At 57.2% G+C, this 16,884-nt stretch overlaps 1 protein-coding gene across 5 annotated transcripts in view; it reads right to left on the reverse strand.

Annotated features, from left to right (window-relative positions):
* Positions 1–482: 482 nt before the first annotated feature.
* apbb1 (amyloid beta (A4) precursor protein-binding, family B, member 1 (Fe65)) overlaps positions 483–16,884 on the reverse strand; it is a 47,482-nt gene continuing 31,080 nt past the window's right edge. For 4 of the 5 annotated variants that reach the window (XM_052026457.1, XM_052026455.1, XM_052026453.1 and 1 more), the window contains exons 5-15: positions 15,572–15,657; positions 13,200–13,257; positions 12,240–12,386; positions 11,429–11,556; positions 8,897–9,011; positions 7,684–7,768; positions 6,960–7,043; positions 4,550–4,615; positions 1,841–1,956; positions 1,019–1,195; positions 483–679 (exon numbers count right to left, since the gene is read on the reverse strand). In XM_052026457.1, the coding sequence (XP_051882417.1) occupies positions 512–679; positions 1,019–1,195; positions 1,841–1,956; positions 4,550–4,615; positions 6,960–7,043; positions 7,684–7,768; positions 8,897–9,011; positions 11,429–11,556; positions 12,240–12,386; positions 13,200–13,257; positions 15,572–15,657 (1,230 nt within the window). In that variant the 3' untranslated portion in view covers positions 483–511. The remainder of the gene's footprint in view (positions 680–1,018; positions 1,196–1,840; positions 1,957–4,549; positions 4,616–6,959; positions 7,044–7,683; positions 7,769–8,896; positions 9,012–11,428; positions 11,557–12,239; positions 12,387–13,199; positions 13,258–15,571; positions 15,658–16,884) is intronic. The other variant, XM_052026454.1, reaches the window with a different exon arrangement.

The raw sequence follows: 16,884 nt of genomic DNA on the forward strand, positions 1-16,884 counted from the left end.
CCGCTCCCACTGCCCTCCACACACCAACCATTGGCTGCAAACCAAAATACTGCAGGTGCTGCAGATCTGAAACAAAACTGAAGAATACTCCTGGGAAGACTCGGTGGGTCGGGCAGCATCCACGGAGAGAGGTGGAGAAACGTTCTCACTGTTTCCCTCTCCACAGACGCTGCCAGACCCGCTGGGGCTTAGGGCTGGGTGCATGCAGGGGGCGGAGAGCGAGGGCAGGTCCAGCAGAGCGGGAGACCCTCACACTGCCCCTCACCCGTTCAACGTCCCACTGAGCATCACCTTGGTCGCTGGGGGGCGGAGACCGTCCCAAACACAGTGTCCGGGCACAAGATGGGGGGGGGGGGAAGAGGTGGGGGGCAGGAGGCAGTAAGGGGGGAGAGAAGGCACCATGGCAGTGCAGGAGGGTAGTGGGGCAGAGGGAGGGGTCCCTGGGAGGTGTTAGATGACAGGCTGTGACAGGTTGGATTCAGTGGTGGGTGGGTGGGTGAGATGGGGGCCCTCAGGGGGTCTGGGAACCGGACCGCTTGGGTTTGAGGGAGCCCAGCAGTGACTGCACCCCCTTCCTGACGCTGGATCCAACCCTCCTGGCGACCGAGTCCGCGCATGGCACCGTGGGCGAGGCCCCCAGTCCTGGGGGACGGGCGTCCAGACACTTCTGGTACCGGAGCTGGGGGCAAACAGAGTGGGGGGTCAGTGGGAGGTCAGTGGGGGCGTCCCACCCCCAGCCCACGTACCCCCCTGCCCATGTATTCTCCCACCACATGGTGACTCCCACCCACCACCCAAACCAGCCCAGCCCACTCCCCCCACACACCAGCCCCACCCCCACCTGCTCCACAACCCCTCCCCCTCACATCCCCCTCTGATCCCATTCCCACCTCCCCCCACCATGTCACCCCTTCATTCCCCTCCCACCTCCCCCCAAACCATCACCCCCACACTCCTTCACTTACCCACCTCCCCTCCACCTCTCCCCCACCTCCCCACACCCCGTCCCCCGTCTCACCATGCAGGCAGCCTGCACGGCCTCAGAGAGTCCCGCAGCGTTGGGCTCACACCAGAACATGTGGCAGTCGAACTGCTCAGGGCCAGAGGCCATGATGAAGGCGAAAGTATGTACATCCCGGCCGACACCCATGAACGAGAGGAACCGGACCCGACACTCTGAGAGAACTGCACCGCTCTGAGGGAGAAAACAGCAACATCGTGTAGGTTAGGGGCTTGGCCTACTCAGCATATGGATCTCCCCCTGAGAGACAGCAAGAGACACCAGTCAGTGTACGGATCTCCCCCTGAGGGAGAGGGACTGAGGGACACCGGTCAGTGTACAGATCTCCCCCTGAGAGAGAGGGAGAGACACCAGTCAGTGTATAGATCTCCCCCGAGAGAGAGGGACTGAGAGACACCAGTCAGTGTACAGATCTGCCCCTGAGAGAGAGAGAGGGAGAGACACTGGTCAGGGTACAGATCTCCCCCTGAGAAGGACTGAGAGACACTGGTCAGTGTACAGATCTCCCCAAGAGAGAGGGACTGAGAGACACCGGTCAGTGTACAGATCTCCCCCTGAAGGAGAGGGACTGAGGGACACCAGTCAGTGTACAGATCTCCCCCTGAGGGAGAGGGACTGAGACACTGGTCAGTGTACAGATCTCCCCCTGAGGGAGAGGGACTGAGACACTGGTCAGTGTACAGATCTCCCCCTGAGGGAGAGGGACTGAGAGACACTGGTCAGTGTATCCCTGTGTGACTAACAAAATGTGTGGAATAAACCTACTGCAGCTCCCTGTACAGACGTGAGCAGTCAGTCTGTCCTCAGCTCCCAGCTCACCTCCTCACTGACGATGGTGACTGTCGCGGAAGCCACATTGACAATGACAGGCGTCCAGCTCTCTCTGCTGCTGTTGAGTGTGGTGTTCTCCAGGGCACTGTTAATTACATCCATACCTGTTCCAGGAGAGCACAAGGGTCAGATCAGATGGTGCTGGGAACTGCTGGTTACATACGTTGAAATGTACAAGAACATGGAGGATAGTGAGATCAGGGAATGGACGCTGGCATTCCCGGGCATGTTGGTATTGAGGAGGAGGAGGTGTCGGGCAATAGAGACAACCCAGGAAATTAGACACCGGTGAGCCTCACATCGGTGGTAGGGAAATTATTGGGGATGGTTCTTGGGGACAGGATCTACCCGCACTGGGGAAACATTTAAGGTGAGGGGCAGAGTTTTGAGCAGATTTGTGAGGCAAGTTATTTACAGAGAGTTGGAGGTGCCTGGAACGGGCTGCTGGGGGAGCTGGTGCAGGCAGGTACGTTAGCAAAGTTCAGGCAGACACATGGACAGGCGGGGGGCCTGGGGACGCGGTGAATGGGTGGGGGACTGAGGGACGCGGCAAACAGGCGGGGGACTGGGGGATGTGGGGGACCGGGGGATGTGGTGGATGGGCAACGTGGGGGACGGGGGACAGGCGGGGACTGGGGGATGTGGGGGATGGGCAGGGGACTGGGGGATGTGCGACGCGGGGGACGGGCAGGTACCGAGGGACGTGCAGGCAGATGTGCAGCTTAAACTGGCATCGCAGTCGGCACAGACATTGTGGGCCAAAGGGCCTGTTCCTGTGCGGGACTGTTCCACGTTCTCTCATGATTTGGATATGAATCCTGGGGGTACAATGAGTACATCTGCAGGTGACGAGAACTGGGGACAATGTAGGTGGAGAGGAGAGAGGTTGGCTACAATGATCAGCTGGTGAGACAAGCAGGTCACCAGCAGCTGGGAGTGGGAGTGGAAGGGGGTGCACTTTGGGAAAGCTGATAAGTGTAGGACACACACAGTGAATGGACGGGCCCGAGGAAGTGTTGAGGAACTGAGGGATCTTGTGTGGAGGTGCAAGGATCCCTGAAGGTGGCAGTAGGTGGTGGTGAAGGCGGTGTACAGCACACCTGAGCAACACACAGACTGCTGCAGGAACCCAGCGGGTCAGGCAGCATCTGTGGAGGGAAGTGGACAGTCAACGTTTCAGGTCGAGACCCTTCACCGGGAATGGAAAGAGGGTAGGAAGTGATACAGAGGTGAAAGAAGGGGCAGAGAAAGGGCCGGCAGGTGATAGGTGGATTCAGGCATCAGACTCAACACCATCTCCATGTACCACCCAGACCCACTCCCCATCCTCCCACCACAGGCTACCCCTCCCTCACAGAACCCCCACTCCTCCCTCACACCCCCGACTCCCTCACTCACACCCCCTCCCTCACAGAACCCCCACTCCTCCCTCACACCCGACTCCCTCGCTCACACCCCCTCCCTCACAGAACCCCCACTCCTCCCTCACACCCCCTCCCTCACAGAACCCCCACTCCTCCCTCACACCGACTCCCTCGCTCACACCCCCTCCCTCACAGAACCCCCACTCCTCCCTCACACCCCCTCCCTCACAGAACCCCCACTCCCTCACAGAACCCCCACTCCCTCCCTCACACCACTCCTCCCTCACACCCCCCAGTCCCTCGCTCACACCCCCTCCCTCACAGAACCCCCACTCACTGCCTCACACCCCCCTCCTCCCTCACACCCCCCTCCCTCACAGAACCCCCTCCCTCCCTCACAGAACCCCCACTCCCTCCCTCACACCCCCCTCCCCTCCTCCCTCACACCCCCCTCCCTCACACACCCCCACTCTCCCTCACACCCCCCTCCCTCACACACCCCACTCCCTCCCTCACATCCCCCTCCCTCCCTCACACCCCACTCTCCCTCACACCCCTCTCCATCACAGACCCCCCTTCTCGCCCTTCTCCCACCCTCATAACCCCCTCCACTCCCCCCACTCCCCCCTCACATCACCGCTCCCCCCCACCCCACCCCCCCCCCCCCCCCCCGGGCTCTCAGTGATCCCAGCTGCCCCAGGTTGCTGCTGCTGTGAGCTGCCGTCAGTCAGTAACAGGAGCTGGGTCACCGTCACTGACCCGTGGCCCCCCCACCTCCACCCTCTCCCACCCAGCCAAGCCTCACACTGTGTGTGTCGGGGCGGGTCTGGGAGAGCCGGTGGGGTGCGGTTCTGGGTGGGGGGAGCTGTGGATGTCGGACAGGGAGAGTGGGACGGTCGGTGTTCCATTCTGCACTGTAAGGTGGGCGCAGCCCCCTGACCCCCCACACTCCCCACGGCCTGTACCCCACCCTGCCCACTCTCACATCACGTGTTGCCCGGGTGCTGGGTGAGTGTGGGGAGGGGCAGTGGAAGGCTGACCCACTGATACTGAAGTGGGACGTCCAGTGAGTGTCGCCTCACAAACCCCTCGGCTCAATGCGGGCCCAGCCCCCTCCCACCCTGCCCACCCCTCCCCGCCCTCTCCCTCCCCCGCCCTCTCCCTCCCCACCACTGCCCACACCCTCCCCCTCCCACACCTGCCCGCCCCCTCCCGCCCCCACCCACCCCCTCCCCCACCGGCCCACCCCCTGGTGCGTTCCTGCGGGAGGGGGGTGTGCTACACCTCGTGTGGGAGATGCTGGGCTCTGGGCGGGGGGCAGTGGGGTCCGTACCTGATCTCTGCAGCTCTGAGCCACGACTGGCTCCCAGCAGCCCCGCTGGCGAGAGGCGCCTCGTGTCTAATGGGAGGAATCACCGGTGAAACAGCGGCTCACTCACTCACACTGAGCGGGGGTTAGACATGGCAGCATGGAGCAGACCCACAGTGTTAGTCCGACAGCACAGGGGCACAGGGGCCAGGCTGGGGCTGGGACTGCAGCCCAGGGGAGCCAATCCCCACTGGGGGGTGGGGTGGGGTGGGGTCCAACAACCACTGTCGCTGGAGAGGGTTGTTTCTCAGACTGGAGGCCTGTGACCAGCGGTGTGCCGCAGGGGTCGGTGCCAGGACCTGTGACCAGCGGTGTGCCGCAGGGGTCGGTGCCGGGACCTGTGACCAGCGGTGTGCCGCAGGGGTCGGTGCCGGGACCTGTGACCAGCGGTGTGCCGCAGGGGTCGGTGCCGGGACCTGTGACCAGCGGTGTGCCGCAGGGGTCGGTGCCGGGACCTGTGACCAGCGGTGTGCCGCAGGGGTCGGTGCCGGGACCACTGGTGTTTATCATCTGCATTAACAATGTGGATGAAGATGTTCAAGGCATGGTTAGTAAGTTTGCAGAAGACTTTGAAGTGGGTGGTATCATGGACAGTGATGAAGGTTATGAAACATTACAGGGGGACCTTGATCAGCTGAGTAAGGGAGCCGAGGATTGGCAGGAAGTGTGAGGTGTGGCATTTTGAGAAGACCTGTAAGGGTGGGTGGGACTCTCACAGTTAATGGTGGGGCCCTGGGGAGTGTTGCAGAACAGAGGGACATGGAAGTATAGGTAAACAGTTCCCTGAAAGTGGCATCACAGGTGGACAGGGTGGTGAAGAAGGCATTTGGCAAGCTGGCCTTCATCAGTCAGTGCACTGAGTATAGGAGTTGGGAGATTATGTCGCAGTTGTACACGATGTTGGTGAGACCGCCAGTGGAGTATTGTGTTCAGTTTTGGTCACCCTGCTATAGGAACGATGTCATTAAGCTGGAGAGAGTGCAGAGGAGATTTACAAGGATACTGCCAGGACTCGAGGGTCTGAGTTATAGGGAGAGGTTGGCCAGGCTGGGACTTTATTCCTTGGAGCGCAGGAGACTGAGGGGTGACGTTATAGAGGTGTATAAGATTATGAGGACCATGGAGTAGTGAATGCGCGCAGTCTTTCCCAGGGAAAAGTTAGAAGGCAGAGGTTTAAAGTGAGAGGGGAGAGATTTAAAAAGGACCTGAGGGGCAATTATTACAGCGCCAGTGACCCGGGTTTGATTCCCGCCGCTGTCTGTAAGGAGTTTGTACGTTCTCCCCGTGTCTGCGTGGGTTTCCTCCGGGTGCTCCAGTTTCCTCCCACATTCCAAAGACGTACGGGTTAGGAAGGTGTGGGCATGCTATGTTGGCGCTAGAAGCGTGGCGACACTTGCGGGCTGCCCCCAGAGCCCTCTACGCGAAAGATGCATTTCACTGTGTGTTTCGATGTACATGCGACAAACAAAGATGTCTTATAACTTCTTCACCCAGAGGGTGGTGAGTATACGGAACGAGCTGCCAGAGGTAGGTACAATGACAACATTTAAAAGACACTTGGACAGGTCCACGGATGGGAAAGGGTTAAGAGATATGAGCCAAACACAGGCTACTTGGTTAGCATGGACGTTGGACAGAAGAGCCTGTTCCTGGGAGGGGGAAAGGGGCAGGTAGATAGGGGAGTCTAACAATCACGTAGGGGGTAATGGGGCAGGTGGAGGGGGAGAAGGGGGCACAGGGCAAGGTGGAGGGGAGAAGCAGCAGGGGAGCCTTCACATCAGCCACGTGTGATGGCTCTGGGGAAATGGTGGAGCTTATGGACATGAAGTGAAGGTTATACTGAATTCACAAAACAAGGACAAAGCTCCTTCAGGAACAGAGGAAATGTGAGGTGCAGACAGCAGTGGGTCTGGGGGAGGAGGCAGTGTTCAGGGGGAGCTGGCAGGACAAGGCTGGGTGAAGCCTCTCTGACCCAGTTACAGGCGGACTGGTGGATCTTATCCCATTCGTGGAACTGGTGGGAAGGGCAGTTACTGACCAGACCGATGGGATACACACACAGGACGCACCAGCAGAGCACAGAGGCGGCACACACAGCATCTGTTTCCCCATGAGCAGGCAGAGACCCAGGTGATAATGGTGCAGGACAAGGGTAGTTAAAGGGATCCACCCAATGATAACATGAGGAGGCACTGTCAGGACCAGGGGACAGAAGCAACCCCACCCAGCTACAGTCCAGACCATCAGCTGGGCTCTGGGATCCACAGCATCTCCGTGCAGACTGGCCTTGTTCCTTGTTGGTCTCAGGCATTGCTAATTGAGCTGTGATGAAGGTTAGGGATGAGAACAAGCACCTGGTGAGTCGTCTCCTTACCTACAGGTTTGGTCACTGGGATATTTCCCAAATACAGCACCTGGAACTTCTGCACCAGCTCACTCTTGGGCACCGGGAACTCCACTGCCGAGATAACAGCACAGGAGAGGTTAGGATCTTCGTGCAAGCAACACAGTATTCCCCCTGTCTACAGCTGTGACATTCACAGAGTTCCTGGGGGCTAAGGGCTGTGTCACCAGTGGCTGAGAGACGTTCTTGTCACAGCCCACGCAGCCCAGAGGATGGATCCGGCTCCAGGACCATCAGTGCTCTCGGTAAATGCCCTGTGGACCGGTGCTGTGGTCAGGGCATTTGTCACCCTCCCCTTGCTCTCGGAGGCAGAGGTGAGTGGCTGCCTTGTACAGCTGGCAGTGGGTGAGATGGAACTGGGAAGCCCCCAGAAGACCGAGCTGAAAGTGGAGAAGACAGAGGGATGTTGGGCCACAATCCCACAGCCACCTTCACTGAGGCCTGACATTTGTCTGTAGGACTGAACCTCCTGTCCTCCGACACTGACACACTCACAGTCCAAGCTGGGGTTGGCCAGAGGCACTGCACGTCCTGGCTGCAGCCCCAACAGGTCACTCGTGTGGACGGGGCAGTGTGCCGGGGCAGCTCCCAGAGACGGGGCGACTCCCAGGGACAGGACAGCACACAGGAACAGCACCCAGACATGCGACAGCACCGGACTGCCGCGAGGTCCCTGTGTGGACGGGCTCCGTACCTTGGAAGGGGACGTCCACCAGTTTAGAGTGGTCGATGAGCAGTCCATTCATTGAGGCCTTGGTGTCCTTCCTGTCTGCCATGATCTGTGGGGAGAGAACAGCGGGAGTGAGTGGGGGGAGGGAGGGGGAGGGTGAGGGAGGGGGAGTGAGTGGGGGGAGGGAGGGGGAGGGAGGGGGAGGGGGAGGGAGTGAGTAGGGTGGGGTAGAGCAAGTGGGGGGAGGGTGAGGGAGGGGGGACTGTGGAGGGGCGAGAAGGGGAGGTGAGGGGAGTGTGGAGGGGACGAATATGGAGGGGAGGGGAGGGGAGTGTGGAGAGGAGTGGAGGGGAGGTGAGGGGAGGGGAGGTGAGGGGGAGTGTGGAGGGGAGTGGAGGGGAGTGGAGGGGAGGGGAGGGGAGGGGAGGGGGAGTGTGGAGGGGAGTGGAGGGGAGGTGAGGGGGAGTGTGGAGGGGAGTGGAGGGGAGGTGAGGTGAGGGGAGGTGAGGTGAGGGGAGGTGGGAGGGGAGGGGGAGTGTGGAGGGGAGTGGAGGGGAGGGGAGGGGAGGGGGAGTGTGGAGGGGAGTGGAGGGGAGGTGAGGGGGAGTGTGGAGGGGAGTGGAGGGGAGGTGAGGGGAGGGGAGGGGAGGGGGAGTGTGGAGGGGAGTGGAGGGGAGGTGAGGGGGAGTGTGGGGGAGGGGATTGTGGAGGGGTGTGTGGAGGGGAGGGGGGGTGTGGAGGGGAGGGAAGTGGAGGGGAGGGGAGGGGAGGGGGTCTCAGCGTGGGAGTAAGAACCGCTGGGCTCTAGGGCAGACAGCCTGGACTCTCAGTGAGGGACTGGCGGTGCAGAGACCCAGGGGATGGAGGGACACTGGTGCCGCCCTGCCCCCCACCCCCCCCAGCACCAACGGAGAGATCGGTGTTGATGGGGGTGGGGGGAGGTGGGGGGGGGGGGGGGAACGGACTTGGGGAAGTTGTGTCAGGGCACAGAGGCTGGGTCTTGGTCGCTGCTGAAGAGTGACCATGAAGACGAGGGAGTGACCCCAAGGACAAGCGAGTGATCCCGGGGAGGATGGAGGGAGGGACCCCGGGGCAGAGGGAGGGACCCCGGGGAGGAGGGAGGGAGGGACCCCGGGGCAGAGGGAGGGACCCCGGGGAGGAGGGAGGGAGGGACCCCGGGGCGGAGAGAGTGACCCCGGGGCGGAGAGCAGACAGCGTGCCTGTGCATCAGTTGTACCTTGGAGCAGACTTGGTGCAGCCTGGTGGCGATGGCCTTGGCTGGGGTGTCACAGCGGAACACGTGACACTTCAGCACCCTAGTCAGCCTGTCCCTGGCGACGTAGGCAAAGTCCCTGAGGGAAATACAACATCAGGTCAGGTACCACGAGGGGGAAGATCAGCCCTCGCGCACTTACACCCAGACCCAGCCTGGACAGTGTCACATCGTCAGAGCCAGCCTCAGTGTAAAGGGCAGTGAGAACAACAAGGCTGAGGGTCTGACGGTAGAATTACATCCTGAGCTACAAGACTGGTTCCTGTGAAGGGCAGGCAGGCAGGACCACAGTCTGGGCTCCTGCTACTGCACACAGAGGGGCAGAGGTGGGTGGGGAAGCCCCTTGAACAATCAAAGGGCTGTCACCTCAGGGAGGCAATGGTGTGACGTTTGTTTGTATTCTCTTTGTGAAGTTTTACACCACTAAATGTGACCATAAATGTTAATGTTTTGTGCTTTGCAGCTTCTTCCCTTTGTAGATTTTTTAAAATTATGAATAAAGCTTTTTTGAAAAGGAAGACTGCATTGTAATAGCACCTCTCATTGCCCTAAGGGCCATTCAAAAACAAGTAGCTGTGGGACAGAAGGAAGCACGGTATCTGATCACTGCTTCCACAGTGACGGCAGTTGTCAGTGTGAGTGGCTGCACACTGAGTGCAGCACCCTGTGGGGGTCACAGTGCGGTCCCTGTGTTTGGTGGGACTGCCACGTGTGAGGGGAGAGGTGAGGTTCATGCTCCAGTTGGTGTTTGGCTGTGCATAACCCTCATTCCTCAGGGTCCCCATTTCTCCCTCAGCACCATCCCTCCCAGTGTGACCCTCCCTCAATACCGCCCCTCCCACAGTGACCCTCCCACAGTACCGCCCCCCCACAGTGTGACCCTCCCACAGTGTGATCCTCCCTCAATACCACCCCCCACAGTGTGACCCTCCCTCAGTACTACCCCTCCCACAGTGTGACCCTCCCTCAGTACCGCCCCCCACAGTGCGACACCCCCTCAGTACTGGACAAGAAGTACTGATGTGGAAGATCTGGGCCAGTCCCCACAGCTGTATGATGTACAACAGGACAAGAAGTACTGACATTGGTCCTGGACTCGAGTCCTAGGAGCCGACTGGATCCTGCACCCTCTGACCCAGAGTAGGTGCACTGCCCAGTGAGCCATGGATACCAAGCTAAGCCACTGAGACAGGAATGGATGTGTCTGGGTGATAACACTGACAGATACGGACACCATAGACACAGCAAGCGGAGAGGGGCCGAGACAATTGGGCTGGTTTTGGGAGTCAAAGTTCCCTGTCCAATGGCCAAATTCATATTTCAGGTGAACAGACACAGAGCTAATGGGTGAAATGTGATGGATCACGCAGGGACCAACAGGTTCTCGACAGCACACCAGGTGTTCAGGCACAGAGGGAGACGATACAATGGAGGAATGGAGGGTGCAATACTGTACCTCTCGCTGCGTCACAGGAAGCACGGTGGGGGGAGAGAAAAACCAAGTCCAATCATAACACCGCCCAAAAAACACACTGCACAATTACCAAATAGGCTAACCAGGCTCAGAGGGAGATCTGTACAATGGCAGGTGTGTCTCAGTCCCTCTCTCTCAGGGGGAGATCTGTACACTGACCGGTGTCTCTCAGTCCCTCTCTCTCAGGGGGAGATCTGTACACTGACCGGTGTCTCTCAGTCCCTCTCTCTCAGGGGGAGATCCGTACACTGACCGGTGTCTCTCAGTCCCTCTCTCTCAGGGGGAGATCCGTACACTGACCGGTGTCTCTCAGTCCCTCTCTCTCAGGGGGAGATCCGTACACTGACCGGTGTCTCTCAGTCCCTCTCTCTCAGGGGGAGATCTGTACACTGACCGGTGTCTCTCAGTCCCTCTCTCTCAGGGGGAGATCTGTACACTGACCGGTGTCTCTCAGTCCCTCTCAGAGCAGAGCCAACCATTCTGAAATCTCTCCCATTACCTGGGATATTCTTCTACTTTTGGGTTTCTGAGGATTTCTAGGAAGACCAGCAGCTGAACATGGCCCTGTGAGAGTGGGTGCACTGGCACTCACTGGTCCTGAGTTATCTGCAGACCCACTTCTCTGGCCCACTGCACCTGTGAGCAGCAAGCTGCTGTGCTGCGGGTCCCAGTGTGCGCACCGGGAGTCCCAGTGTGTCCGTTCTGTGGGGGAGCTGGGGGTCCCAGTGTGCGCGTTCCAGAGGTCCCAGTGTGTCCGTTCTGGGGTGGGGGGGGAGGTGGGGAGGTGGGGAGCTGGGGGTCCCAGTGTGTCCGTTCTGGGGAGGGGGGGACCTGGGCATCCCAGTGTGTGTGTTCTGTGGGGGAGCTGGGGGTCCCAGTGTGTGTGTTCTGTGGGGGAGCTGGGGGTCCCAGTGTGTGTGTTCTGTGGGGGAATTGGGGGTCCCAGTGCGTGTGTTCTGTGCGGGAGCTGGGGGTCAGTGTGTGCATTCCGGGGGTTTGCCTGAGGTGGGGGGAATACATACCGCCCATTGTCACGCCCGACACCCCACACCCGTATGCTGACAATGGGCTGTGTGTGGAGCAGGTTTTGGCTGACAGGGTCGATCAGATTCAGGGTGTCGTTCTCCAGAAGTAGCAGCATCTCTTTCCCCTGGAACAGAGAGAGGGTCACAGTGTAAACAAGGCCATCAGTCCTTTGGACAACAGCCATTGGCAGACAGCAGGGAGTGGTGGCAGTTACCCCATTCCAGTGTGTCCGTGACACCAGAAATCACTGCCTTCCTGGTAACAATTTGCTGTCTCTGCTGTCAGTGCCATCACACAGCATCCCTGGTTATACAGGAGGGTGCCTCCCACAGTACAACGTTCCCTCAGTACCAACGTTCCCACAGTGTGACCCTCCCTCAGTACTGCCCCTCCCACAGTGTGACCCTCCCTCAGTACTGCCCCTCCCACAGTGACCCTCCCTCAGTACCACCCCTCCCACAATGCGACACTCCCTCAGTACTGCCCCTCCCAGTGTGACCCTCCCTCAGTACTGCCCCTCCCACAGTGTGACCCTCCCTCAGTACCCCTCCCACAATGCGATACTCCCTCAGTGCCCCTCCCACAATGCGACACTCCCTCAGTGCCCCTCCCACAGTCTGACCCTCCCACCGACACTGTGGTGCGCCCTCAGTACCGCTGAAGACAGAGTTCTGTTTGTGTGAAGGGTGCGTAACCCGACCAATGCAGCCACACTCCGTCCCACCGTTCTCCCCAGTGTTAGACCAACACCCACCGCCCCAGCCTCATCACTCAGCGCCGTCTCACGGTCGGCGTGTCTCCACCTACCTCACCCCACGTGCCAGCCCCGTCGTGCAGGTTGCTCTTGTGGTAGGACAGTTGTCGGATGCAGTTGTTGACGGCAACACTGCTCTTCCCTGGAGCCAGGTCTTCCTCCAACATCTCCACCCAGCCCAGCGACTGGACTGCAAAACACTGCACAGCGAAGGGGGGGTCAGTGCAGGGGGGTCAGTGCGGGCGGGGTCAGTGCGGGGGGTGGGGGTCGGTGCGGGCAGGAGGTCGTGGGCAGGGTCGGTGCGGGTGGGTCAGTGTGGGTGGGGGTCGCGGGCGGGGTCAGTGCGGGGGGACAGTGTGGGTGTTGCGGGCGGGGTCAGTGCGGGGGGGTCAGTGTGGGTGGGGGTCGCGGGCGGGGTCAGTGCGGGGGGGGTCAGTGTGGGCAGGGGTCGCGGGCGGCGTCAGCGTGGGTCATCCAAGACAAACAACAGGAAGGGTGGTGTGGAGGAGTTAATTGGGAGGAGGGAGGGCGAAGACACATGGAGGCATGAGGAGGTGCTACTGAGCCGGGCATTCTACTCTGTCGATCCCATGTTAAAATATAATGGTATTTACAAAAGAACCTGAACTAAAATGTCTTCTGGGCCCACGACACAGCACAGCTTCTGTGCAGCCCACCAGTCCCGGAGGCCTTCAGAGAGCCAGTGGGCTCTGTGTGCTCCCGTCCCGGGTACAGCCACACACCTATCCTTGGGAGAAGTGCGGGAGTGGGCAGGGGCCCACTGCCCGGACCCGTGAACAATTACATTGGCGTAGCCCAGGGACAGACCTAGTAATCCAGCCCACAACCCCAACCTCCCCACTCCCGCTGTCCCAACATCAGGAGCGTGGGGCTGGTGTGAAGCCAGAGCAGACCCCTCAAATACACTGAGGGGCTTGGACCCCTCACTTTCCACATACACCTGGAACAGGGACACCCGAGGCTTGAACAAACACAAACACCTTTAGCCTCACCTTTGACTCATCATCAATGTTTATGAATTTTTTGGCGCTATCCTCTTCTGCTGGACCCCTGAGAGAAACAAAGAATTAGTTTTTAGTAATTAGTTGAAATATTTTCTGTTAACAAGCAATGTCCTGCCCACTTCTCCCACAGGAGTTGGAGTTGGGGGCAACAACCAATGATGATGCCCTTGGCAGGGAAGGGCCGTGCTGGAGGGCAATGGGCAAGAAGCAGAGGATAAAGCCAGAGGGTGACATGGGGGACAGGTAGGGGAGGAAGGGGGGGGTTTGAAGGGGATTGCCAGGGCATGAACAGAGAGAGAGTCAGCAATAATGTTGGCCAGTGTGGGGGGCAGGACAGGTATCTGAGAGGTCAGAGTCTGGGTCAGAAGGAGGTGAAGGATCAGAAATGGCAGGGAGTTAGGGTTGGGTTCGGGAAGGGACTGGTTGTGTCAGGTCAATGGACACAGGGATACCATTCATCACAGTGCCAGAGTTCCCAGAACAACACGAGGGAAGCATGGAGAAAAGCATCCAGGAGTTGTTTGCTACGCATCCAAGGAAGTGGTGAGTGTTCCGTAAACGTGTATTTGCAAAGTACTTGCAGACAAATTCAACCTCTCCCTGCTTCAATCTCAGGTTCCCTCCTGTTTTAAGAAGGCCACTATCATCCCGGTACCAAAGAAAAGCAAGGTAACATGCCTCAATGACTACCGACCAGTGGCTCTGACATCCGCCATCATGAAGTGCTTTGAGAGGTTGGTCATGGCACGCATCAACTCCAGCCTCCCAGACAACCTGGACCCATTGCAATTCGCCTATCGCCGAAACAGGTCTACAGCGGATGCCATCTCCCTGGCCCTATACTCAGCTCTGGAGCATCTGGACAGTAAAGACACCTACGTTAGACTATTGTTTATTGACTACAGCTCTGCCTTCAATACAATAATCCCAAGCAAGCTTATCACCAAACTCCGAGACCTAGGACTCAACACCTCCCTCTGTAACTGGATCCTTGACTTTCTAACCAACAGACCACAATCAGTGAGGATAGGCAGCAATACCTCCGGCACGATTATTCTCAACACTGGTGCCCCACAAGGCTGCGTCCTCAGCTCTCTACTCTACTCCCTATACACTCATGACTGTGTGGCCAGATTCTGCTCTAACTCCATCTAAAAGTTTGCAGATGATACCACCGTTGTCGGCCGTATCTCAAACAGCGATGAGTCGGAGTACAGGAAGGAAATAAGAAAGCTTAGTGGAATGGTGTCATGACAACAACCTTTCCCTCAATGTCAACAACACAAAAGAGCTGGTCATTGACTTCAGGAAAGGGGGCGGTGTACATGCTCCTGTCTACATCAATGGTGCTGAGGTTGAGGCGGTTGAGAACTTCAAGTTCCTGGGAGTGAACATCACCAACAGCCTGTCCTGATCAAATCACGTAGATGCCACGGCCAAGAAAGCTGACCAGTGCCTCTACTTCCTCAGGAGGCTAAAGAAATTCGGTTTCTCCTCTTTGACACTCACCAACTTTTACCGATGCACCATAGAAAGCATCCTATCTGGATATATCACGGCTTGGTACGGCAACTACTCTGCCCAAGACCGCAAGAAGCTGCTGAGAGTTGTGGACACAGCCCAGCGCATCACGGACACCAGCCTCCCTCCTTGGACTCTGCCTTTACCTCTCGTTGTCTTGGTGTAGCAGCCAGCATAATCAAAGACCCCACCCACCCGGGACATTCTCTCTTCTCTCCTCTTCCATCGGGTAGAAGATACAGGAGCCCGAGGGCACGTACCACCAGACTTAAGGACAGCTTCTAGCTCACTGTGATAAGACTACTGAACGGTTCCCTTATACAATGAGATGGACTCTGACCTCACGATCTACCTTGTTGTGACCTTGCACCTTATTGCACTGCACTTTCTCTGTAGCTGTGACACTTTACGCTGTACTGTTATTGTTTTTACCTGTACTACATCAATGCACTCTGTACTAACTCAATGTAACTGCACTGTGTAATGAATTGACCTGTACGATTGGTTTGTAAGACAAGTTTTTCACTGTACCTCGGTACAAGTGACAATAATAAACCAATACCAAACACGTCAAGAGTCCAAGCAAAGTGGCACAGTGTTTCAGTAATATAGACCTTTGGATTTAGAAAATATCAGGAATGATGAGTGACCATGGAATGAGGATAGGGAAAGAATGCCGGACTGAGTTACTCAGCCGTGGCGGAGTGGAGGTCGAAAGGATAGGCAGTGAGCTTACAGAGATAGCTTCTCCGGGATTGGGTTAGAGCTGGAGTGGACGAGGTCAGTGACTGAGGTGAACAGGTGTATTCCTCAACAAGACCAGAAGATCCTCGACGTACCCAAGATTCAATGATGCGTATCGTAATGTTGCCCCTTCAAAGTCCTTCAGGCTGGTGTCTGTGGTCTCAGTCGGGGTTGGCACCTCCTGGGGGAGAAAATGCCCAAAGATAACAAATGAACATCATGTTAGTCAACCTACAAGGGAAAATGCTAACTTAGATCTGGTCCTGTGCTATGAGACAGGTAATATTAACGATCTTGTTGTTAGGGATCCTCTTGGAAAGAGTGACCATAGTATGATTGAATTTCTCATACAAATGGATGGTGCAATAGTTCGATCTAAAACCAGTGCATTATGCCTAAACAAGGGAAACTACAACGGGATGAGGGAGGAGTTGGCCAGCGTAAACTGGGAACACAGGCTATATGGTGGGACAGTTGAGGAACAGTGGAAGACTTTCAAAGAGATTTTTCACGGTGCTGAACAAAAGTATATCCCAGTTAAAAGCAAGGACAGTAAGGGTGGGGAGAGCCAGTCATGGATAACTAAGGAAATAAAAGAAGGCATCCAGCTGAAAGCTCGTGCATACAAAGTCACCAAGAGCAGTGGGAAACTGGAAGATTGGGAAAACTTTAAAAAGCAACAAAGGACCACTCAGCAAGCAATAAGGAAAGGGAAGATAGATTATGAAAGTGAATTAGCACAAAATATAACAACAGATAGTAAAAGTTTCTATAATTATATAGAGTGGAAAAGGGTGGCTAAAGTGAATGTAGGTCCCTTGGAAGATGAGAAGGGGGAATGAATATTGGGTGATGTGGAAATGGCCGAGGCTTTGAATGACTATTTTGTGTTGGTCTTCACGGTGGAGGACACATCCAACATGCCAAAGAGAGATGTTATGGATGTGATGGGAGGTGAGGACCTCGATACAATCACTGTCACTAAAGAGGTAGTGATGACCAAACTAGTGGGCCTAAAGGTAGACAAGTCCCCTGGTCCTGATGGGATGCATCCCAGGGCACTGAAAGTAATGGTGGCGGTTATAGTAGAGGCATTTGTGATAATTTACCAAAATTCTCTGGACTCTGGGCAGGTCCCAGCAGATTGGAAGACAGCGAATGTCACGCCACTGTTTAAAAAAGGACATAGGCAAAAGGCAGGTAACTATCGGCCAGTTAGCTTAACGTCTGTAGTCGGGAAAATGCTTGAAGCTATCATTAAGGAAGAAATAGGGAGACATCTGGATAGAAGTGGTTCCATCGGCAAACACAGCACGAATTCAGGAAGGGCAGGGCCTGCTTGATAAACTTATTGGAATTCTTTGAGGATATAATGAGCGCAGTGGATAGAGGGGAACAGGTGGATGTT

The sequence above is a fragment of the Pristis pectinata genome, chromosome 11 (genome assembly GCF_009764475.1).
Source record: "Pristis pectinata isolate sPriPec2 chromosome 11, sPriPec2.1.pri, whole genome shotgun sequence".
In the NCBI taxonomy this organism is placed as follows: Eukaryota; Metazoa; Chordata; class Chondrichthyes; order Rhinopristiformes; family Pristidae; genus Pristis; species Pristis pectinata.